Source organism: Argopecten irradians, chromosome 8, assembly GCF_041381155.1.
Source record: "Argopecten irradians isolate NY chromosome 8, Ai_NY, whole genome shotgun sequence".
Lineage (NCBI taxonomy): Eukaryota > Metazoa > Mollusca > Bivalvia > Pectinida > Pectinidae > Argopecten > Argopecten irradians.
In genome coordinates, this window is record NC_091141.1 from 7,524,456 (window position 1) to 7,549,772 (window position 25,317).

At 36.5% G+C, this 25,317-nt stretch overlaps 3 protein-coding genes across 3 annotated transcripts; all 3 read left to right on the forward strand.

Annotated features, from left to right (window-relative positions):
* The first annotated feature begins 5,670 nt into the window (after positions 1-5,670).
* LOC138328763 (cytidine deaminase-like) lies at positions 5,671-8,686 on the forward strand. The gene is made up of 5 exons (XM_069275507.1): positions 5,671-5,843; positions 7,136-7,255; positions 7,639-7,750; positions 7,899-7,956; positions 8,521-8,686. Exons 1-5 carry the CDS (start codon positions 5,825-5,827, stop codon positions 8,641-8,643), a joined length of 432 nt encoding a protein of 143 aa, XP_069131608.1. The 5' UTR covers positions 5,671-5,824; the 3' UTR covers positions 8,644-8,686.
* A 2,166-nt stretch (positions 8,687-10,852) lies between these two features.
* Positions 10,853-16,675, forward strand: LOC138329241 (uncharacterized). Its single transcript, XM_069276076.1, has 4 exons — positions 10,853-12,213; positions 12,821-13,003; positions 13,278-13,420; positions 13,873-16,675. The coding sequence occupies exons 1-4, from the start codon at positions 10,870-10,872 to the stop codon at positions 13,952-13,954; spliced, it is 1,752 nt and encodes a 583-aa protein (XP_069132177.1). The 5' UTR covers positions 10,853-10,869; the 3' UTR covers positions 13,955-16,675.
* Positions 14,585-20,334, forward strand: LOC138328938 (uncharacterized). The gene is made up of 5 exons (XM_069275647.1): positions 14,585-14,605; positions 16,352-16,934; positions 17,633-18,217; positions 18,799-19,266; positions 19,964-20,334. The coding sequence occupies exons 1-5, from the start codon at positions 14,585-14,587 to the stop codon at positions 20,332-20,334; spliced, it is 2,028 nt and encodes a 675-aa protein (XP_069131748.1).
* Positions 20,335-25,317: the final 4,983 nt, after the last annotated feature.

Below are 25,317 nucleotides of genomic sequence, written 5' to 3' on the forward strand. Positions count from 1 at the left end.
AACAAAACTAATGATATTGGAATCGTTGTATTAAAAAGTAGCATGAACTCTCGGGTTTTTCATTTGTTTTAATCCATCTGGCCATAGAGCTTTGGTTCAGCGTGTTTTTGAATTTCTAAAACCTACCAGCCATCAAGGCTGTAAACGTATCATAGAGGTATCGTTTTTTGCCCACCTAAAAAGTCGGGATTTAAAAAATACAAACTAATCATAATACACATGCATTTATCCAATGCTGATGATTAAGTTACGGGATTTTAAAGTTCTTTCCTTGTCCTATATTCATACCTAGCTGACGACGCAAACGATACATCAAAAATACCTTCCGGTTGCAGACGTCATCATTTTTTGCGCACCTCACAAAACAACATTTCTACGGTGATTCGCAAATAAGTTATGTCAAATAAAAATATTATTTTATTCTGTCGGTATTATCCATGAAAAGTAGAAAAATTCTGAGCAAGAAAGAAAGGAAAATGTGTTAATTATTTTTATCGATTTCCTGCATTTTTAAAGTCCTATTATGTTCTTTAGGGGGGGGGGGGGGGGGGGGGTTAAAATTATCGTCATAAAGTAAAATAATTTGCTGAATGATAGAGCATACATGTATATCCTTAAGAAAATATCCGCTAATGAAAATGCCAAACGTGTCCATGTTTTTCAAAAACATCAGAAAATCCCTCTCATAAGAGGATGTTCCCCGACTCCTTGCCACGGAGATAAAAAGAGCTACAAAAATGTAAGCATACCGAGCAGGCAGAAAATAAGTGGGATTTCCCAAACAAACTTTGTAGATGACGCATAATGCGCCTTGTTTCACAGTATTACCCTTCCTCACATTTCCCGGGTCATACCAGTACAGTGTGTCTTTTGTCTGTGATACAGTGAGGCTTCCTTACATTTCACGGGTCAAACCAGATAGTGTTTCTTTTGTCTGTGATACAGTGAGGCTTCCTTACATTACCCGTGTCATACCTGTACATTGTGTCTTTTGTCTGTGATACAGTGAGGCTTCCTTACATTTCCCGTGTCATACCTGTACATTGTGTCTTTTGTCTGTGATACAGTGAGGCTTCCGTTACATTTCCCGGGTCATACCAGTACATTGTGTCTTTTGTCTGTGATACAGTGAGGCTTCCTTACATTTCCCGGGTCATACCAGTACAGTGTGTCTTTTGTCTGTGATACAGTGAGGCTTCGTTACATTTCCCGGGTCATACCAGTACAGTGTGTCTTTTGTCTGTGATACAGTGAGGCTTCCTTACATTTCCCGTGTCATACCTGTACATTGTGTCTTTTGTCTGTGATACAGTGAGGCTTCCTTACATTTCCCGGTCATACCAGTACAGTGTGTCTTTTGTCTGTGATACAGTGAGGCTTCCTTACATTTACCCGTGTCATACCTGTACATTGTGTCTTTTGTCTGTGATACAGTGAGGCTTCCTTACATTTCCCGGGTCATACCAGTACAGTGTGTCTTTTGTCTGTGTCACAGTGAGGCTTCGTTACATTTCCCGAGTCATACCAGTACAGTGTGTCTTTTATCTGTGATACAGTGAGGCTTCCTTACATTTCACGGGTCATACCAGATAGTGTTTTCTTTTGTCTGTGATACAGTGAGGCTTCCTTACATTTCCCGTGTCATACCAGTACATTGTGTCTTTTGTCTGTGATACAGTGAGGCTTCCTTACATTTCCCGGGTCATACCAGTACATTGTGTCTTTTGTCTGTGATACAGTGAGGCTTCCTTACATTTCCCGGTCATACCTGTACAGTGTGTCTTTTGTCTGTGATACAGTGAGGCTTCCTTACATTTCCCGGGTCATACCAGTAGTGTGTCTTTTGTCTGTGATACAGTGAGGCTTCCTTACATTTCCCGGGTCATACCAGTACAGTGTGTCTTTTGTCTGTGATACAGTGAGGCTTCCTTACATTTCCCGGGTCCATACCAGTACAGTGTGTCTTTTGTCTGTGATACAGTGAGGCTTCCTTACATTTCCCCGGGTCATACCAGTACAGTGTGTCTTTTGTCTGTGATACAGTGAGGCTTCGTTACATTTCCCGGGTCATACCAGTACATGTGTGTCTTTTGTCTGTGATACAGTGAGGCTTCCTTACATTTCCCGGGTCATACCAGTACGTGTGTCTTTTGTCTGTGATACAGTGAGGCAGTTACATTTCCCGGGTCATACCAGTACAGTGTGTCTTTTGTCTGTGTCTGAGCTTTACATTCGGTCATACCAGTACAGTGTGTCTTTTGTCTGTGATACAGTGAGGCTTCCTTACATTTCCCGGTCATACCAGTACAGTGTGTCTTTTGTCTGTGTACAGTGAGGCTTCCTTACATTTCCCGGGTCATACCAGTACAGTGTGTCTTTTGTCTGTGATACAGTGAGGCTTCGTTACATTTCCCGGGTCATACCAGTACAGTGTGTCTTTTGTCTGTGATACAGTGAGGCTTCCTTACATTTCCCGGGTCATACCAGTACAGTGTGTCTTTTGTCTGTGATACAGTGAGGCTTCGTTACATTTCCCGGGTCATACCAGTACAGTGTGTCTTTTGTCTGTGATACAGTGAGGCTTCGTTACATTTCCCGGTCATACCAGTACAGTGTGTGTCTTTTGTCTGTGATACAGTGAGGCTTCGTTACATTTCCCGGTCATACCAGTACAGTGTGTCTTTTGTCTGTGATACAGTGAGGCTTCTTACATTTCCCGGTCATACCAGTACAGTGTGTCTTTTGTCTGTGATACAGTGAGGCTTCGTTACATTTCCCGGGTCATACCAGTACAGTGTGTCTTTTGTCTGTGATACAGTGAGGCTTCGTTACATTTCCCGGGTCATACCAGTACAGTGTGTCTTTTGTCTGTGATACAGTGAGGCTTCGTTACATTTCCCGGGTCATACCAGTACAGTGTGTCTTTTGTCTGTGATACAGTGATGGGCTTCGTTACATTTCCACGGGTCATACCAGATACAGTGTGTCTTTTGTCTGTGATACAGTGAGGCTTCCTTACATTTCCCGGGTCATACCAGTACAGTGTGTCTTTTGTCTGTGATACAGTGAGGCTTCGTTACATTTCCCGGAGTCATACCAGTACAGTGTGTCTTTTGTCTGTGTGATACAGTGAGGCTTCCTTACATTTCCCGGTCATACCAGTACAGTGTGTCTTTTGTCTGTGATACAGTGAGGCTTCGTTACATTTCCCGGGTCATACCAGTACCGTGTGTCTTTTGTCTGTGATACAGTGAGGCTTCGTTACATTTCCCGGTCATACCAGTACAGTGTGTCTTTTGTCTGTGATACAGTGAGGCTTCCTTACATTTCCCGAGTCATACCAGTACAGTGTGTCTTTTGTCTGTGATACAGTGAGGCTTCCTTACATTTCCCGGGTCATACCAGTACAGTGTGTCTTTTGTCTGTGTCACAGTGAGGCTTCGTTACATTTCCCGAGTCATACCAGTACAGTGTGTCTTTTATCTGTGATACAGTGAGGCTTCGTTACATTTCCCGGGTCATACCAGTACAGTGTGTCTTTTGTCTGTGATACAGTGAGGCTTCGTTACATTTCCCGAGTCATACCAGTACAGTGTGTCTTTTGTCTGTGATACAGTGAGGCTTCGTTACATTTCCCGGGTCATACCAGTACAGTGTGTCTTTTGTCTGTGATACAGTGAGGCTTCGTTACATTTCCCGGGTCATACCAGTACAGTGTGTCTTTTGTCTGTGATACAGTGAGGCTTCGTTACATTTCCCGGGTCATACCAGTACAGTGTGTCTTTTGTCTGTGATACAGTGAGGCTTCCTTACATTTCCCGGGTCATACCAGTACAGTGTGTCTTTTGTCTGTGATACAGTGAGGCTTCGTTACATTTCCCGGAGTCATACCAGTACAGTGTCGTAAATACCAGTACATACAGTGTGTCTTTTGTCTGTGATACAGTGAGGCTTCCTTACATTTCCCGGGTCATACCAGTACAGTGTGTCTTTTGTCTGTGATACAGTGAGGCTTCGTTACATTTCCCGAGTCATACCAGTACAGTGTGTCTTTTGTCTGTGATACAGTGAGGCTTCGTTATTCATTTCACGGGTCATACCAGTACAGTGTGTCTTTTGTCTGTGATACAGTGAGGCTTCGTTACATTTCCCGGGTCATACCAGTACAGTGTGTCTTTTGTCTGTGATACAGTGAGGCTTCCTTACATTTCCCGGGTCATACCAGTACAGTGTGTCTTTTATCTGTGATACAGTGAGGCTTCCTTACATTTCCCGGGTCATACCAGTACAGTGTGTCTTTTATCTGTGATACAGTGAGGCTTCCTTACATTTCCCGGTCATACCAGTACAGTGTGTCTTTTGTCTGTGATACAGTGAGGCTTTCCTTACATTTCCCATGGGTCATTCTTTCGTCATGTGTGTATCAGTTACAGTGTGTCTTTTGTCTGTGATACAGTGAGGCTTCCTTACATTTCCCGGGTCATACCAGTACAGTGTGTCTTTTGTCTGTGATACAGTGAGGCTTCGTTACATTTCCCGGGTCATACCAGTACAGTGTGTCTTTTGTCTGTGATACAGTGAGGCTTCCTTACATTTCCCGGGTCATACCAGTACAGTGTGTCTTTTGTCTGTGATACAGTGAGGCTTCCTTACATTTCCCGTGTCATACCAGTACAGTGTGTCTTTTGTCTGTGATACAGTGAGGCTTCCTTACATTTCCCGGGTCATACCAGTACAGTGTGTCTTTTGTCTTGTCTGTGATACATTTCCCGGTCATACCATACAGTGTGTCTTTTGTCTGTGATACAGTGAGGCTTCGTTACATTTCCCGGGTCATACCAGTACAGTGTGTCTTTTGTCTGTGATACAGTGAGGCTTCCTTACATTTCCCGGGTCATACCAGTACAGTGTGTCTTTTGTCTGTGATACAGTGAGGCTCCTTACATTTCCCGGGTCATACCAGTACAGTGTGTCTTTTGTCTGTGATACAGTGAGGCTTCCTTACATTTCCCGGGTCATACCAGTACAGTGTGTCTTTTGTCTGTGATACAGTGAGGCTTCCTTACATTTCCCGAGTCATACCAGTACAGTGTGTCTTTTGTCTGTGATACAGTGAGGCTTCCTTACATTTCCCGGGTCATACCAGTACAGTGTGTCTTTTGTCTGTGATACAGTGAGGCTTCTACATTTCCCGAGTCATCATACCAGTACAGTGTGTCTTTTGTCTGTGATACAGTGAGGCTTCGTTACATTTCCCGAGTCATACCAGTACAGTGTGTCTTTTGTCTGTGATACAGTGAGGCTTCCTTACATTTTCCGAGTCATACCAGTACAGTGTGTCTTTTGTCTGTGATACAGTGAGGCTTCCTTACATTTCCCGGGTCATACCAGTACAGTGTGTCTTTTGTCTGTGATACAGTGAGGCTTCCTTACATTTCCCGAGTCATACCAGTACAGTGTGTCTTTTGTCTGTGATACAGTGAGGCTTCGTTACATTTCCCGGGTCATACCAGTACGTGTCGTGTGTCTTTTGTCTGTGATCACAGTGAGGCTTCGTTACATTTCCCGAGTCATACCAGTACAGTGTGTCTTTTGTCTGTGATACAGTGAGGCTTCGTTACATTTCCCGGGTCATACCAGTACATTGTGTCTTTTGTCTGTGATACAGTGAGGCTTCGTTACATTTCCCGGGTCATACCAATACCGTGTGTCTTTTGTCTGTCTCTGTTATGTACAGCGAGGCTTCCTTACATTTCTCTGGTCACATACTGAATACAACGCTCATCACCTTTGTGTAGATTGTGAAGTTTACTTACACTTCACTATGAACGTAGACACTTTTGGTAAGTACTGACCTTCACAAGGTTCGATACAATCACCTTTTTAAGGTATGTATTTCTTTTGAGCGTAGTGCTAAATGCAGATATATGGCCTCATGAGTGAGTATTTGGGTCAAAATGAGAAGTAGGTCGTATCAGCGGGTACTGTGTTTCTACGGTAGCGAATAATTGACAGATAGCAAGATACAATAAACATAAGAACTCAATTCAAATGGGTATAGAATACAAAATCTGCGCACTACAATTTAGAATAAAAGACATTTAATGTCCCATTTTTTTTAATCCAGCATTGTTAGATGTTTGACATGACAAAAACGTTCATATTTAAATATCCTGCACGTTAAAATTCCTATAATAGATAAAGGAGTGGATTGCATACAAAATGCGACCGTCTTATAACTGGCTATTTAAAGTAGTTCACAATGTGTACAATAGGCTTCCCAGTAAAAAATGGCTGAACAACATGATTGCATTGTTCTGAAAATAGAAATTAATTTTCCTGGAAGGAATCTGATATAATACAGTAACTGATTGAAATCAATTTAGCGGAAAAATATAAAAAACATAAATATGAACATTGGTATCAGTTATGTCTGCTAGAATACTCTCATTCATGAGATATGCAACGGATTGTTTATCGCCGATCCGCGTACTTTGAAAAAATAACCTTAAGGCAATATCGGTCTTTTGAATAGGAACTCTTTTGTAACTGAACTGAGGGACGTAGATATATATGCTTTGTGGTTAGGTCAAAAAAATGTATGTCTGTTAAGGGTTACATTGGCAAAAAAAAAAAAAAAAAAAATAGGGTGGGTCGGTCTGGAGTTTTTTTTTTCTTTCTTTTATTAAGTGTTATTCACTCGAAAATGATGGCCGGAACCGGAGTCTGAAATCGAAATCCCGATTTTTTATTTTTTTTTTTCGTAGAAAAGTGGAAAAAAATTAGGGTCGGGGGTAAAAATTTAGGGTCAGTCGGGTAACCCTAAACAGATTTTTTTTATGGCCATAGTAAATTGAATACGGTCAATGCTATGTTTCAATCTTGCATGCTGTATTTTTGATATATGAACTACTGCTACGATGATACGATGGAATGCATGTTTTCTGTTATTTTTTTTCAATTTTCAAACGCAAGATTCGTGTTATAAATTGATAAGACAAGCAATAGAGGCATTTTTTTAAACAAACATGTAATGTCAAAAAGGTGCACATTGTTGTTCTAATATCTGTCCTTTTTGAAGGGGGGGTTATGGGTTTTGTTATTGTTTGTTCGCTATATAACTGTATCATTTCAGATCCGAGTATACAGTCACTGGTTCATGCTGCGGTCAAGGCCAAAGACAGGGCGTATTGTCCGTACAGCAACTTCCGGGTCGGTTCAGCCGTGCTTTGTGCGGATGGCTCAGTGGTCACTGGTAGGTCAATCTCTGGGAACTGACCTCTTGGACTTGGAATCGAGATTTATAGGTTCCAGTTTATGATTGATACTTAAACTACAGTCGATGTATCTTTTGGTAAAAGTATTAATATCAGATTGTTTCATCCTACAGAACTCCATCCTCGATATTCCAGAGTTTAGTATCACTGTCGTTATATGGAGCTATTGGATACATGTATAACGACAGTGATGGTAAACCCCGGAATATCGCGGATGGCAATCTACAATGACAACATTAGTTATACTGATACATGACATTTGACAGCATTTATATGTGAATTAATCTACATTTATGCTTTTACAAGTGTTTTTTTCTCCATTTTTTTTTAAACTTTCTTATAACTTATTGAATTACCACAGGCGTCAATGTAGAGAACGCGTCGTACGGTCTGAGTGTCTGCGCGGAGAGAGTGGCCATTTGGAATGCGGTAGCCCAGGGACACACAGAATTTAAAGGCGTGGCCATATCGTGGTAAGGACCTAACCCTTGTGGTATTAACTTGGTTTTATTGCTGTGTTGGTAATGTTGAAATATTCCGAAAATTGAAAACAAAAGTAATGTCTTACATAATTTGCAATAAAGGTATGAGTTAATGTATGTCCATTTTTTTTCATTCCAGCGATGTGAAGGGGTCGTTTAAAGGCTCTTGTGGGGCGTGCAGACAGGTGTTCGCTGAGGTATAGTACATGTATATTGTCTTTGTTGTGTTGTATAATGAACCTCTTTGAGGTGCATCTATTGATGTTGACGTCAATAAAGTTTCTTAAGACCTATCACATTTGGTCATTTTTAACAGATGTTTTTTACTCCTCTCTTCCTGTGCGTTTGCTCTTCTTGTTTTTCTTCTCATTCCTGATATTGTTTTTGCCGTTATTATTGATGTTCTTTTCTGTTTGTTCTTTTTTCTTATCCCATTTCCTCCATCTTGTTGTTCTTTATTTGGTTGTCGTTTTTGTTTTTAATCTTGTTATTTTTGTGTTGGATCCTATTCTGATTGCAACTATGTGTAATCTGCATAGATTATCAAAAATATGGTTGATAGCCATTCATTTATACATAGATTCACTAACCATTGACAGAACGTTTTTTTAATTACGAACGTTTGATTTTTTTAAAATAGAAAATATATAAATTGACCTAGTATCATTTAGAGGGTTTGGATATCTGAAAACATTTAGTAGCCTTTATTGATACGTTGATGTACATGTATACTTAAATATTGTATCTATATATTGTTGTAGTTTAACCTTGAGATGCCGCTGTATCTCGTCAAGCCCGACATGACTGTCAAAGTTGTTACGGTAGCAGAATTACTCCCGATGTCTTTCACACCACAAAGTCTAAAGGAGGAACGCACAACGTGAATGAAAGACTTTCACAATTAAAAGAAATTAGAAAAAATGCGATTGTTTTTTTTCTTTTTTTTTCATATCTATATAAGAAGATAAAGACCATTATAATGCTTATCATGTTAATCGTGCCTGTCCCATCCAATTCTCCGTAGGAAGGGGGGGGGGGGCAAACATGTCTTTTTGCGCCCCCCCTCCCATTTTCGCAGAGTGAAATGTTCTAAAAATGCATATTTGAAAGAAAAAAAGAGTCCTCCTGCACATTTTTGTATTTATTTTAGGAAATTTTCCGCTGCGCGGTGCGTTTCGTAAAACGTTCAACACGTAATGTTCCAACCTTTAATACAGAAAAATTCAATACACACGAACTAGACTAAAAATGTCCATCAAGGGATTATACTTTTTCAAAAAATGCTTCTTAAAAGATTGATTTGTTTATATGTCTTAGCAAGACAATCAATTCGTTATTTTTTGAGTAATTGCGAGCTGGGTTGCATAATGGCAAGACGACAATCACAATAACCATTTCTAAATGCAGGTAACTTTAAATCGAAAAATTACCGTGTTAAGAACGCTTAAAAATCATCAAAATACAAAATCGTAGGGGAGACCCTCGGCCCCCACAAAAACCAACATCTCGCGCCAACGGCGCTCGCAAATTCAACAAAATGCATTGTAAAACTCATCTCAGCCATTCTAAATCGTAAATTGTTTTCCTGGGGGAGAACCCAGGACCTCCCAAACAACAAAATCTGATGCCTTCTGTGCTCGCAAATTCATCAGAATACTTTACAAAATTCATCTTGGCCTTTCTAAATCGTTATTTTTTCCCCGGGAGATGATCCTCAGACCCCCCAAACACCAAAATCTCGCGCCTTCGTCGCTCGCAAATTCAACAAAATGCATCGTAAAACTCATCTTAGCTATTCTAAATCGTATTTTTTTTCCAGGGGGAGACAACCGGACCCCCAAAACACCAAATATTTCGTGCCGAATACATTGTAAAATCCATCTCAGCCTTTCTAAATAGTAATATTTTTCTAGTGGATATCCCCCAAAACTCGCACGCTAATTATTAATTTCCTGTTAGCGAAGCCACTGTCTATAAATTTGTACAAGGATTATATGTAATGATACATGAAAAAAAAGTATATCAATTATCTCCTGTGGGTGCGGAGCGCGCGAGGGGGGTGTTACGAAATATTGAGGACCTAATTGCCTCCCCATTACGTTGTATCTTCCTACGCCACTGGTGTATACCTCACGTTACACCCCGCTTTACACGAAGACAGAATTAAATTCCAGTTGCAGTAACGTACATTTAGTCAGAAACCATTGCTCAACATTACCAATGTCCGTACCTTTCCTAAAAAAAGAAAGAAAAAAAAAACCCCACAAAACAGCAACATTTTTTTTTCATATCCGATGTTTTCACTGGGGGCAAAATATACATGTACCGACAGAGTTGCTGTCCTTGGCTTTTGATATGCAATACAGTGAATATACACACTGTGCTTTATAAGGTTGAATATTGTTTAGAAAAGAAGAAAAAACATCATGACATTTTCAAAATTCTTGATTCATTGAGTTTTTTTCGACCTTCTCCGCTTCGTAGTTTTGATATTTCAATAATCAAGATTTATTTTCAGTTTTAATTTCGATTATCGGCGGGAAATGTACAAACAAAATGTTCATTGTACCTTTTGTTAACAAAATCACTAGAAACAACACACCACTACAGGTACATTTAATACATGGATTGGGCTATTCTCATCTACATGTACATAAGACATTTAATACATGGTTTGGGCTATTCTCATCTACATGTACATAAGACATTTAATACATGGTTTGGGCTATTCTCATCTACATGTACATTGTACGTACTTGCAATTATTAATCTACCATAACGAGCGTTATCGGATTAATTTCATACAATTTGCAGAGCTACTGTACTGCTATACATGTGTATGTAGTTTCCTATATTTATTAGTTTTTTTTTCCTAATATAAATTAGGCAAAAAACATAAAGAAGCCTAGGCAGGTTTAGCGGACTACTAGTTTGCATGCCAAGTAAAATGGAAATATATATATATACAGTATGTTTATATAAAATCTTGTTTGCATATTTAAACAGATTTCCTTGCATTATCTGTCCAAATTCCGATGGTAGCCGGAAAGTCCCGAGTATTTTTTCTTGTTTTCAAAGTTTTCATTAAGAGTTACGTCCCTTTTATCAAGATGGCGGCCTCCACGAAACGACACCGGTATCAATACAACAAACCAGAAGTTTGCTGCTTATTGTTGATTGCTTTGATCAACATCATTGTGGTGTCGTCTGTGAGTTGCCACGACATGTTTAACCCTTCTGATATTTTATCGTCTGTTGACAACGCGTGTTTAGTCTTATTGACGGAGTTTGCTAGCATGGACACGTCAGCTGTCTTCAATGATCTGGCAACCAAAACATTCATTGATGAACCACGCACGCGATTCGGATTAATTGAAGTGACACCATTTATATGGCCGAGTGGTCAGGAATTATCAGTACAATTTACTTCACATTCAGGTCAAGCAGAAATAATTATTTTTGAAAGAAGAATACCGGATAGGACTTGTTTGCTTATGAGAAAAAGTCCATCATCTCTGAGTCCCAGCCTTTATTCTGGATTTGTAAGCCATGCCAGTCTGACTGATTTTATAAACAACAAGTGCAATACGTATATTTCTGCGAGTGGGGGACTGAGTATAGAAGGTCTTCACAGAAAAGAAATTCTAAATACGCTTTTTTCTGTATCACAGATTTCAGATAACACAATGAGGAAACTGTTGGGCTTGGATGATCCTTATGTTGGTATACTGAATATGGAAGATGGAGAACAAGAAATAACCTCTACAGAAATGTTACATGATTTAAAAACAAATGATGAAAATAAAGAAAGTAATGAAGAAAATGGAGTATGTCAAACAGGTCATAGTCCAGATGAAAGTTTGTCATGTAAAAAACATGGTTTTGGAAATGATGAATCTATACCACAATGTGAGAGAATAAGTAAACCATCTGTTGAGCATTTTTTTCATAACTACATAAAACTATCAAAACCAGTTATTATAGAAAATATAACAAAATCTTGGCCCGCTTTTCAGAAATGGACAAATGAGTATTTCAAGAAAGAATTTGGCAATCATGATATTTATGTTAAGTTAACACCAGGAGGAGAATTTGAAGGAGTAGAAAAAGCAGAACTCTGGGAAAATTTTAACACTTTCTCTATCCCCCCTGAGGTAAAATTGCAGCTTCCACATCCCGAACTAGTGGTTGTAAGACCAGCATCACTAGGATTGAAGTTTTCAGATTTTGTGGACATGATTGAAAATGTTACCAGGGGAGAGTTGAAAAATGTATCAGCATATTTAGAATATTCATCAATTCCTGAACACCTGCCAGAATTAGAAGAGGATATAATAGAAATGCCATTTATAGCTCCTGGGAGACATCGATTGGACCATCTTAACATATGGCTCAGTGATGGGAATACTTTGGGGAAACTTCACTTTGATCCGTATGATAATTTTCTTTGTCAGGTAAAATGGTTAAATCTATTTCATTTACATATCTGTCGTCATGGTTTTTAAGTACATGATGTTAATGTAACTTAAAGTGAATAGTCGGGCAAAGAAAACCAGTCTAAATGCGTTCATTGGCCTGCCAAAAGTTCTCGCATATTAATACGACGGTAAAGTTCTGCTTAGTTTCCCAGTTCTGACCATTAAAGTAAAGAAAAGTTGAAATAACCACGGACATAGTGAGCCGGGAGGACGTTTTAGAATTTCCATACTTTAAATTAATTTATTCGTACGCAGACAGATTTTGACGAGATATTTTATTTTTTTCATTTCATAAGAAAGTATAATGGATACATTCACACCATTTTTACTGACTTTAGCCATCCTTGCCCGACTGTTCACTTTAAGGTGTCTACACAATAATTATATTTTAATTATTTTAATCAATATCATGCAATAAATTGCTAATAATAATATATTGTATGTGATATTGACTCATTGGAGTTAATGCTCATGTATTTCAAAGTCTGATTAAGGAATTGAACCATTTTGTGTGTAATTTGATATTATACATCAATTGATGTTATCACCATAAACTTATTAAACTTAACATTTATTTTGACAGATTCATGGGCAAAAGCAAGTGATCCTCTTTGAGCCACACCAAAATGAAAATCTATATGAGGCCCATATTGCAGAAGCTATTTTTTCATACAACAAAACAACAAAAGAATTCCGACGCAGCTCATTAGTTGACAGTACATCCATGGTTATGTCACCTGTCGATATCCTGAAACCAGACTTTCAGGTAAATTATAAGATATAATCATAAAGTTTTGAATTTCTGCAATCCTCATGCAATGCTTTGTTTAGTATTTGTTATATTGAATGGGATTTCCAGACAAGAAATCAATGATTCATTCCATGCTTGCATGCATAGTAATTTTCTGTTAATACAAAAGCAGACAAATGTCCATATGTACAAGTATTTGTTTTACAAATTGTGTATATATATCTTTGATGATTTAGACATAATAGATTTTCTGAAATATGACTAGTTGTACGTATGTACCTCTTTTTAGAAATTTCCACAGTTTGCCTCAGCTATGCCACTAAACTGCACATTGAGGGAAGGTGACGTCCTGTTCATGCCAAGTTTCTGGTGGCATGAGGTCCAATCTTCACCAAATGTAACAGTCGGACATAACCTTGCTGTCAATTTCTGGTCAGTTTGATCATGTATAGATACAGCCTTGCTGTAAGCTTATAACCTCAGATAGATATCACATTGCTGTAAACATACATTTAGGCAGATCATACAGCATAAAGTTATAACACAACTGATGTTGATTTACAGCCAGTCATGCATACATTTATACGAAAAATACATCATTGTTTTTCCTAAAATATTTCTTTCCTTGAATCTACTATGATAACGATTGTTTGTCAAATGTTATCCTTCTAATCTATAAAAGTTCTCTTTCTTTTATTTGATCAACAAGGTAGCTATTCATACTAGGAAGGCTCATGGAAAATCTCCATGATCTAAACAGTAATCCAGCTACACAACATTTTACAAATCATACATTACCAGTGCTCACTAGTCACCATATATTAGTAAGAAATATATATATCGATGTTCCTTCTAGGTTCTACTTAAATATTTATTGTTTTCAGGTATGATCCCTTCCTGACAAAAGAGTTCCCGTGTCAGGAGTGTCGATTAGATATCAACCCTAGGTACCGTCACCTGCTGTGACCTTTGACCCTACCAGTGACCCCTGCCAGTGAAGATATGTAGCCTGGTATGACCTCTCTTATATGTAGCCTACTAAACTATCAATATCGAAGAAAATTTTACACCTGGCTGTTTAATTATATGATTTCATTAGTTATGTTGTGTTATACAGGGGTAATGCAAATATATGTATTGGGCGTATGAAAAAAGTTTAAGTGGGCAAGGCAATTAAGTGAGTTCAATCAATAAACTTACAAGGGCCCAATATATTTCTTTATCTTTTCTCTACTGATGAAAACAGTACAGAAATAATCTATTAGTGCAGAGTGGAAAATCAAGAAACTCATATAATGCATAGATATGCAGAGTAACACTTAATTATGATCACTTTATTGGAGAGATTATTTGAATGATTCAGTGTTAGATTATGATATTAATGAATGGAAATAAGACAAATACAGTATAATTTATTTAATACGGATCTCTGTATATGCTGTGTAATTTTATGTCCTTCTTTGTGTTAAGTGATTACGCTGTAATATAAAATGTTAAGTATTTAATTGTAATCTGCGGGACCAAGAACAAAACAAAATCTTGTGAAAAACTGAGAGGCCTAGAGACCTGATATTGGACCTGTAGCATACTAGGATGATGGGTATGTACCAATTGCAAGTTTGTTCAAGTAAATGTCCTTTACTTACTTTTCAGGCCAAAGTCTTTAAATATTTTCGAAACTTAGAGCTTCAACTAAGGAGTTTCTTGTATTGCCTTAATTGTTAGTTACCTTTATGCCAATAGCCAGATGTTTGGTAATAAAATCATTGATATTACTTATGTAAAATTCTCTGTAGGTACTGTGCACTGTTATAGATGGGATGTTGCAGAAATTGGCATTTTCTGGCATTTGCTTTTGTTCTTATTTAGAATTTTCTTTTTTACTTTTCATATTTATGGACTTTTTCCATAATTTAGGGGTTTGCTGTTATGTTATGTAACAACTATTTTACAATATAACTACTAGTGTACAAAGCTAAGAAATGATATAACACCTATAAGTTACCTTTACACATTTAATGTACCTGGACATTTGTTCTGTACATTGTTAGATAGAAGTTGTAATATCTTTATTGATACCTTACACCTGAATCCATCAAGATGTGTATGACCTATTTTTGGTGTTTTTCATCTACCTTTAATAATGATCAATATGTAATTATATCATTTGACTTATGTTGCAACTAGGCCAGAGATCAAAGGTTTCACATAAGCTACATTTTATCTTTCACCTTTGACCCCTAGCCTAGTTGCCATGAATCAATACATTCAAAATTTTGTCAATTCTATTGTTAGGTCAGGACCAAAAAACACACTTTAAAGCATAAAAAAGATATTTCAAGCAATGAACGTTGAAGTGAATGAGGTTCATATGTACACGACAAATATTTCCCTGACATTTGAAAACATGTAGTTTTTATTATAAACATATATTTTAATCCCCATTATTATGATGTCTTACTTGTCCCACGAGCACATTCCACTAATTAGTAATCTACAAATTTTATTTTCTAAATATGTAATAATTATTTATTTATATTTACATATATAATCAAATCTGAGTATTAAGTTGATTTTATATCTGTATCTGTTTTATGTCCAATGTATAATGCTTACTGGTATTTACTGTGTCTCTGTGTGTAAACAATCAAATTGTTTTACTGTGCTTATTATGTTGATTTACATGATCCAATCAAATGTAAACTGTTTTTAGATTGTTCTGTAAATTGAAACTGATTATTTTGTTTGCTATTTTGTGCTCAAATTTAATGTCTAGACTGTAAAGGCCATCCAAAGTCCCATTTATACTTTTGTAATATTGTAAATACTGTATAGGTGGTTATTTTTGCAGGCAAAAAATTTCACGATTTGGACAAAATTATATTTTGTAGTTTTAAAATTTTGTAATTTGACTTTAATGATATCAATATAGTTCATTTTATTGTTAGTATTATCAAATTTCCACAGATCCATTTTTTGCACCCACAAAACCAGGAAAACATCGACACTCTGGAAATCAACTTAATTGCTTCCATTCTTAGATTTGATAATAACATTACGATATGTAAGCTCATATAAGAACTAGAAAAGGTATCTGTACCAGTGGAACTGACGTAAGAACTACCATAGGTATCTGTACCAGTTGAACTGATATAAGAACTACAATAGGTATCTGTACCAGTGGAACTGATATAAGAACTACAATAGGTATCTTTACCGGTGGAACTGATATAAGAACTACAATAGGTATCTGTACCAGTGGAACTGATATAAGAACTACAATAGGTATCTGTACCAGTGGAACTGATATAAGAACTACCATAGGTATCTGTACCAGTGTAACTGATATAAAAACTACAATAGGTATCTACCAGTGGAACTGATATAAGAACTACAATAGGTATCTGTACCAGTGGAACTGATATAAGAACTTCAATAGGTATCTGTACCAGTGGAACTGATATAAGAACTACCATAGGTATCTGTACCAGTGGAACTGATATAAGAACTACAATAGGTATTTGTACCAGTGGAACTGATATAAGAACTACCATAGGTATCTGTACCAGTGTAACTGATATAAGAACTACAATAGGTATCTGTACCAGTGGAACTGATATAAGAACTACCATAGGTATCTGTACCAGTGGAACTGATATAAGAACTACAAAAGGTATCTGTACCAGTGTAACTGATATAAGAACTACAATAGGTATCTGTACCAGTGGAACTGATATAAGAACTACAATAGGTATCTGTACCAGTGGAACTGATATAAGAACTACCATAGGTATCTGTACCAGTGGAACTGATATAAGAACTACAATAGGTATCTGTACCAGTGAAACTGATACAAAAACTTCAATAGGTATTTGTACCAGTGGAACTGATATAAGAACTACAATAGGTATCTGTACCAGTGGAACTGATATAAGAACTACCATAGGTATCTGTACCAGTGTAACTGATATAAGAACTACAATAGGTATCTACCAGTGGAACTGATATAAGAACTACAATAGGTATCTGTACCAGTGGAACTGATATAAGAACTACCATAGGTATCTGTACCAGTGTAACTGATATAAGAACTACAATAGGTATCTACCAGTGGAACTGATATAAGAACTACAATAGGTATCAGTACCAGTGGAACTGATATAAGAACTATAATAGGTATCTGTGCCAGTGGAACTGATATAAGAACTACAATAGGTATCTGTACCAGTGGAACTGATATAAGAACTACAATAGGTATATGTACCAGTGGAACTGATATAAGAACTACAATAGGTATCTGTGCCAGTGGAACTAATATAAGAACTACAATAGGTATCTGTACCAGTGTAACTGATACAAGAACTACCATAGGTATATGTACCAGTGGAACTGATATAAGAACTACAATAGGTATCTGTACCAGTGGAACTGATATAAGAACTACAATAGGTATCTGTGCCAGTGGAACTAATATAAGAACTACAATAGGTATCTGTACCAGTGTAACTGATACAAGAACTACCATAGGTATCTGTACCAGTGGAACTGATATAAGAACTACAATAGGTATCTGTACCAGTGGAACTGATATAAGAACTACAATAGGTATCAGTACCAGTTGAACTGATACAAAAACTACAATAGGTATCTGTACCAGTGGAACTGATATAAGAACTACAATAGGTATTTGTACCAGTGGAACTGATATAAGAACTACCATAGGTATCTGTACCAGTGTAACTGATATAAGAACTACAATAGGTATCTGTACCAGTGGAACTGATATAAGAACTACCATAGGTATCTGTACCAGTGGAACTGATATAAGAACTACAAAAGGTATCTGTACCAGTGTAACTGATATAAGAACTACAATAGGTATCTGTACCAGTGGAACTGATATAAGAACTACAATAGGTATCTGTACCAGTGGAACTGATATAAGAACTACCATAGGTATCTGTACCAGTGGAACTGATATAAGAACTACAATAGGTATCTGTACCAGTGAAACTGATACAAAAACTTCAATAGGTATTTGTACCAGTGGAACTGATATAAGAACTACAATAGGTATCTGTACCAGTGGAACTGATATAAGAACTACCATAGGTATCTGTACCAGTGTAACTGATATAAGAACTACAATAGGTATCTGTACCAGTGGAACTGATATAAGAACTACAATAGGTATCTGTACCAGTGGAACTGATATAAGAACTACCATAGGTATCTGTACCAGTGTAACTGATATAAGAACTACAATAGGTATCTACCAGTGGAACTGATATAAGAACTACAATAGGTATCTGTACCAGTGGAACTGATATAAGAACTACAATAGGTATCTGTACCAGTGGAACTGATATAAGAACTACAATAGGTATCTGTACCAGTGGAACTGATATAAGAACTACAATAGGTATATGTACCAGTGGAACTGATATAAGAACTACAATAGGTATCTGTACCAGTGGAACTGATATAAGAACTACAATAGGTATCTGTACCAGTGGAACTGATATAAGAACTACAATAGGTATATGTACCAGTGGAACTGATATAAGAACTAAATAGGTATCTGTACCAGTGGAACTGATATAAGAACTACAATAGGTATCTGTACCAGTGGAACTGATATAAGAACTACAATAGGTATCTGTACCAGTGTAACTGATACAAGAACTACCATAGGTATCTGTACCAGTGGAACTGATATAAGAACTACCATAGGTATCTGTACTAGTGGAACTGATATAAGAACTACAATAGGTATCAGTACCAGTGAACTGATACAAAAACTACAATAGGTATCTGTACCAGTGGAACTGATATAAGAACTACAATAGGTATTTGTACCAGTGGAACTGATATAAGAACTACCATAGGTATCTGTACCAGTGTAACTGATATAAGAACTACAATAGGTATCTGTACCAGTGGAACTGATATAAGAACTACCATAGGTATCTGTACCAGTGGAACTGATATAAGAACTACAAAAGGTATCTTTACCAGTGGAACTGATATAAGAACTACAATAGGTATCTGTACCAGTGGAACTGATATAAGAACTACAATAGGTATCTGTACCAGTGGAACTGATATAAGAACTACCATAGGTATCTGTACCAGTGGAACTGATATAAGAACTACAATAGGTATCTGTACCAGTGAAACTGATACAAAAACTTCAATAGGTATTTGTACCAGTGGAACTGATATAAGAACTACAATAGGTATTTGTACCAGTGGAACTGATATAAGAACTACCATAGGTATCTGTACCAGTGTAACTGATATAAGAACTACAATAGGTATCTACCAGTGGAACTGATATAAGAACTACAATAGGTATCTGTACCAGTGGAACTGATATAAGAACTACCATAGGTATCTGTACCAGTGTAACTGATATAAGAACTACAATAGGTATCTACCAGTGGAACTGATATAAGAACTACAATAGGTATCAGTACCAGTGGAACTGATATAAGAACTATAATAGGTATCTGTGCCAGTGGAACTGATATAAGAACTACAATAGGTATCTGTACCAGTGGAACTGATATAAGAACTACAATAGGTATATGTACCAGTGGAACTGATATAAGAACTACAATAGGTATCTGTGCCAGTGGAACTAATATAAGAACTACAATAGGTATCTGTACCAGTGGAACTGATATAAGAACTACAATAGGTATATGTACCAGTGGAACTGATATAAGAACTAAATAGGTATCTGTACCAGTGGAACTGATATAAGAACTACAATAGGTATCTGTACCAGTGGAACTGATATAAGAACTACAATAGGTATCTGTACCAGTGTAACTGATACAAGAACTACCATAGGTATCTGTACCAGTGGAACTGATATAAGAACTACCATAGGTATCTGTACTAGTGGAACTGATATAAGAACTACAATAGGTATCAGTACCAGTTGAACTGATACAAAAACTACAATAGGTATCTGTACCAGTGGAACTGATATAAGAACTACAATAGGTATCTGTACCAGTGGAACTGATATAAGAACTACAATAGGTATCTGTACCAGTGGAACTGATATAAGAATTACCATAGGTATCTGTACCAGTGGAACTGATATAAGAACTACCATAGGTATCTGTACCAGTGGAACTGATATAAGAACTACAATAGGTATCTGTACCAGTGGAACTGATATAAGAACTACAATAGGTATCTGTACCAGTGGAACTGATATAAGAACTACAATAGGTATCTGTACCAGTGAAACTGATACAAAAACTACAATAGGTATCTGTACCAGTGGAACTGATATAAGAACTACCATAGGTATCTACCAGTGGAACTGATATATGAACTACAATAGGTATCTGTACCAGTGGAACTGATATAAGAACTACCATAGGTATCTACCAGTGGAACTGATATAAGAACTACCATAGGTATCTGTACCAGTGGAACTGATATAAGAACTACAATAGGTATCAGTACCAGTTGAACTGATACAAGAACTACAATAGGTATCTGTACCAGTGGAACTGATATAAGAACTACAATAGGTATCTGTACCAGTGGAACTGATATAAGAACTACAATAGGTATCTGTACCAGTGGAACTGATATAAGAACTACCATAGGTATCTGTACCAGTGGAACTGATATAAGAACTACCATAGGTATCTGTACCAGTTGAACTGATATAAGAACTACAATAGGTATCTGTACCAGTGGAACTGATATAAGAACTACAATAGGTATCTGTACCAGTGGAACTGATATAAGAACTACAATAGGTATCTGTACCAGTGGAACTGATATAAGAACTACAATAGGTATCAGTACCAGTGGAATTGGACGTTTGTCTACCAGCATGTTGGCTACAGAAGATAACTTTACAAAGTATTGGTGGATTTGAAGTTTTCTATCTTTAAAAAGGGTAAATTGGGTTGGTTGCATCTTATACAATGTCAGTCTATAAGGTAACATAGAAGTGGGCGGAGTTAAGAGTCGAAGCGTTAATTACAAAGATCAGTTGCAGAAATATGTTTGTGATGATAAGTGCAAAGAGTAGTGGTTGATTTACTTAAAGTGATATGTCTTAATGTTCATAGTCATTATTCAACACCAAAAGTTACCATAGTTAAATAGTTTGAGAATTACAATACTTACAATGCATAAGGTTTTAATTTTACGAAGTCAAGTAAGAGCTCAAAATTAATTTTGTCAGTACTGATATTTATGTCTATAATACAGTATAAAACATGGTCAAACCAAGAAGTCATGATGTGATTTATAAAACCATTTCACATTTGTATGGTGATAGTTATATATTATAAAGTGACTTCATCAGATACATTGTATGTTTTCATGTACATGTAACTATTACAGTATTGTACATAATATCTGTGTTGTTGAAATCCTTGTTAAGCATCATACATGTTTGTACGCGTCTTTTAACAATTTTTTGCAACATAATTCATCAAAACAGATGGTTTTTAATAGCTCACTGAAGTAAAAATAAATGGAGTGTCCAAATTTTCGACCCATTTATGGCACATAAACCTTTAGCTTTAAACTTCTTTTTTATGGAAAGTATGGTGTATATAGATAACATAACAATCTTCATTCTGGCATCAATATCAACTATAGGAACCACGAAAACAATTTAAAGCTCATATTTCTATTATTTACTCATTTAGTGGATCAAGGACAAGATATTGAGATTATATAAAAAATATATAAAATGTAATAAAAATAATTACCAAAATATGTTGTGATGTTTTAATTGTCTTTAGGCCAATTATAAAGCCGCTGTTACTGAAAATATATTTTATCCTTAAAGACCAGAATGTACAAATGGATGTGAAGGTAAACTTGCTTATAAAGACAGTAAAAAAATAAAAGACCACTCAAGGGAGGAAGAAAATAGGCCTTTACAGCAAACTGGTCATTGCGCACATGTCAAATTATATTAAAATTGGTCATGGACCTCAAGTCAGTGGTTTTACATGGTTTTTATACAGAGGTGGTCGTTACCGCATAATTTACTGTACTTAAAGCCTAATACAATGATGCTCATTAAGTAACACAGAGAGGGATTGAGTCATGGGGTCAGACTTCGTGTAAAACCACCAAACAGATATAGTAGCGTCATTTGTTAGTCGAAGATGTTAAATAGATAAAAAGCCGAGCTTGCCAGATTTGTATTAAGTCAGTTAGGAAATGTTTAATTTACAGTTTTATACAATGGGACTTTCAGGAAGGTATTCATGCTATGAGTAGGCTGTACTGGTAAGGATGTCGTAAACAAACCGAATTTCGGGGGCGGCCACTTTTTTATCTTAACCGACTTTTTCACGGCGATTTTAAAGTAATTTGGTTTAACTTTATTTAGGGTTTGCAGCGATTAATTTTCGTGGCAGGTTTTCACTGGCGAAATATAATCGTACGTGAATATAAATTGGTTTTCAGTTATTGGCACCATTTACTGAAATCTAGTTTTAAGATGATATCTAACACTGTACAATGTATAATGGTGACAGGCTTACATTTTGTAAATAGAATATATGATATTCTAGAATTTTAGTACGAATGCTTACTAGTTCACAGTTAAGATTTTCAAAATCAGAATTATTGGGTTTGAATTGAAATAAAAAAAATATATATATATATAAAAGGGACGTTGTTTGATTTATTATTTTTGCTAAAGGGTCATTTCGGAAAATCGTTGTAAAGATTGGCCTATCGTTCAGAATTTCAATTGGTATTTGTGAGTTTTAGAAATGATGACTTTCTTCTGTGTCCAAATCCTGGTACTAAATGTACGGAATTGAACGGAATATATTGGACACTATGTTTCTTATTTCAATTACATTATTGTAATTTGTGAACTTCATTAAAATAATTAAAAATTATTTATTATCTCCCACCCAACGAAGTTGGCGGGGGATATACAAATGGGTTCCGTCCGTCCGTCCGTCCGTACGAATGGTTTCCGGAGCATAACTCTAAAACCAGTAGAGATATTTCCACGAAACTTCATACACACATTGGTCTTATGGTCTAGTAGTGCCTTTTGCTATTTTTAGGTTTTCATTGTTTCACCTGTTGTCGCAAACAACGTCTTCGCTTTTGCTATGTCATAGTCAAGGGGTGGATATAATGACAGTGATAGTAACCTATGGGGTATCGTGTATGGGGTCGATATAACAGCAACAAATCTTAGGCTAGAGGCAAATTACTAGGTCACAAAGAATTCATTTAGATGAAAACATGATATCTAGTACAATACATATACAAAATAGCAAGATGATTGGCCATCACGATCAGATAAGACAATACCAATTGTTAACATGTTCATAATTCTTCCTTGTCATTAACCATATAACATTTTAATGATATCTAACATGTTGTAGACAGTTGTGTTACAAATTTAATATCATCTACAATTTACATATTTTGAGCACCAATTTATCGAGGATTAAAGCTCATGTTATGAGGGAATTAGAATGCCTGGCTCCAATTTCATCAAACTTATTAAAGATGCTCCACAGCCAACAAAGCATAAATGGTACCCATCATTTGAACAATAACTGGTGTTTAATTGTGTATATGTATGTCTTATTAACTCAAAAAATAATATAAAATAATTAATTTTGCTTTCGGTGCATGTGCAATCAGTACTGCATTCCATATAGGACATAGTGCCACGGAATTTTTTCGGGATGCAATTAATTATTTTTGATATTTTTATCTTGAAGTAAAATAACAAGCTCAGACTTTTCAACGATGGTAATGGTGTAAAGTAAGTAACTTTTGTAACTGAAGAAAAATACTAAATCGTCTTATCCTGTTTTTGATAGAGAAAAAATATCATTTGTTAGCGGTGGAGCATCTTTAAAAAACCTATATAATACTCTCCACAGAGATGTAATACAAAGTTTATGGAAAATAATGTTAACAATCCTTAACTTTTGTAATTCATTCTGAGTTATGAGGGGTAAGTTGAGGGTCGAATTTCTTATTAGAAAAATATTTAAAAATTAAAAGAACAAACTATGGCGATGAGTAAACAATATAATAAAGATTTAAGCTGGAATTTGACTTCGAATCTCGCAGTCATCAAACAACAATGTTTATCATCAAAAGACGTGTTAATTGATGTTTACTTGTGGCGATAAGACCATTTGTGACTTAATACAAATACATGTACTTGGATTCGATCAGAAATAATAAGCACTATTAACAAGAATGCTTGATATACATACACAAAAAACGGTATACATCCGTTCAATCGGGAGTTATGCTTTAAATTTGGTCACAACCCCTTTCGATTAGGCTTAGGATGTACTAACGGCATGGTGTTTATTCATTTTGGTGTGGATCCTGGCCGGACATCAGACATGGCAGGCTTATGGCTAAAGCTTTCAGGCTTAATCGGGGAGGTGCCCGAAGAGTTTTAACTCCCAAGTTTAAAATCTCTCTGGTGTCCCGTATATTTTTATAACCGGCAACATATCCTACACGCATCGTTTAGTATCGTCCGATATTCGGGCGAGAATCGAGCAGCAATAACACCACCCGACACTCGGCCATTGTATCGTTCTTTGTCCTTAGGATACTCGGGCGATATTCGTACGATGTCCGGTGAATAGGCCGGTTAACGCTCGGACATCATATGACAATTGGACGATTAGCATTATATGTTCGGTCGATATTCACTGCCCTACCGGTCCCCCCAAAATTCTCTTTCGAAACAAACGCCGTACGATTACCGTACGGCCATCATACGGCCTCCTTTTTATGTAAATGATGTGTGGCAATTTTAGACCGATGTTGTCCGATGTCAAAAACCGCGAAACCACCGATGCACTCTCGATAACCCTCGATCCCCGGATATCGGCCGATCCTTGTTACCAAAGCATTATATATAAGACCGCCATGATCAAACCTTTACCGTATAGTTATTTTTCGTCCGTTGTATTTTCGTTAATTCAATCCAATGTATTATCACAAAGAATTTTGTGATAAATTTTAAAGTGCTTTGAACTTTGCGTTAATAGTTGCTAAATTTTAACATCAATTATCAGTTAATACTATTGTGTGTAATTTGACATTCCTAAGGTTATATTCTTGATCATATTTACGTTTGTGACATTTGAGATAAAATCCTTATGTGTGATAACTGTGTATATCCTCTGGCAATTTACTTTGATATCTTTTCTGAAAGATTTTAAGTTCCATTCTATTTCGTAACCGGATTAATGTCACGGCCATCCTAATTGCCTAAAGGACACTGACCACGGCTGATTAATCTGCCAATGAGCGATATC

What these genes read in the sequence shown, in the direction of transcription:
- LOC138328763 (XM_069275507.1), top strand. An exon ending in AAAGGCGTGGCCATATCGTG is followed by an intron (nt 7,751 to 7,898) that starts GTAAGGACCTAA and finishes TTTTCATTCCAG; the next exon opens with CGATGTGAAGGGGTCGTTTA. An exon ending in GCAGACAGGTGTTCGCTGAG is followed by an intron (nt 7,957 to 8,520) that starts GTATAGTACATG and finishes ATATTGTTGTAG; the next exon opens with TTTAACCTTGAGATGCCGCT.
- LOC138329241 (XM_069276076.1), top strand. Translation starts at nt 10,870, where the DNA reads ATGGCGGCCTCCACGAAACGACACCGGTATCAATACAACAAACCAGAA. An exon ending in ATGATAATTTTCTTTGTCAG is followed by an intron (nt 12,214 to 12,820) that starts GTAAAATGGTTA and finishes TTATTTTGACAG; the next exon opens with ATTCATGGGCAAAAGCAAGT. An exon ending in AACCTTGCTGTCAATTTCTG is followed by an intron (nt 13,421 to 13,872) that starts GTCAGTTTGATC and finishes TATTGTTTTCAG; the next exon opens with GTATGATCCCTTCCTGACAA.
- LOC138328938 (XM_069275647.1), top strand. Translation starts at nt 14,585, where the DNA reads ATGGGTATGTACCAATTGCAA. An exon ending in TGGGTATGTACCAATTGCAA is followed by an intron (nt 14,606 to 16,351) that starts GTTTGTTCAAGT and finishes AAACTACAATAG; the next exon opens with GTATCTACCAGTGGAACTGA. An exon ending in TGATATAAGAACTACCATAG is followed by an intron (nt 16,935 to 17,632) that starts GTATCTGTACCA and finishes AAACTACAATAG; the next exon opens with GTATCTGTACCAGTGGAACT.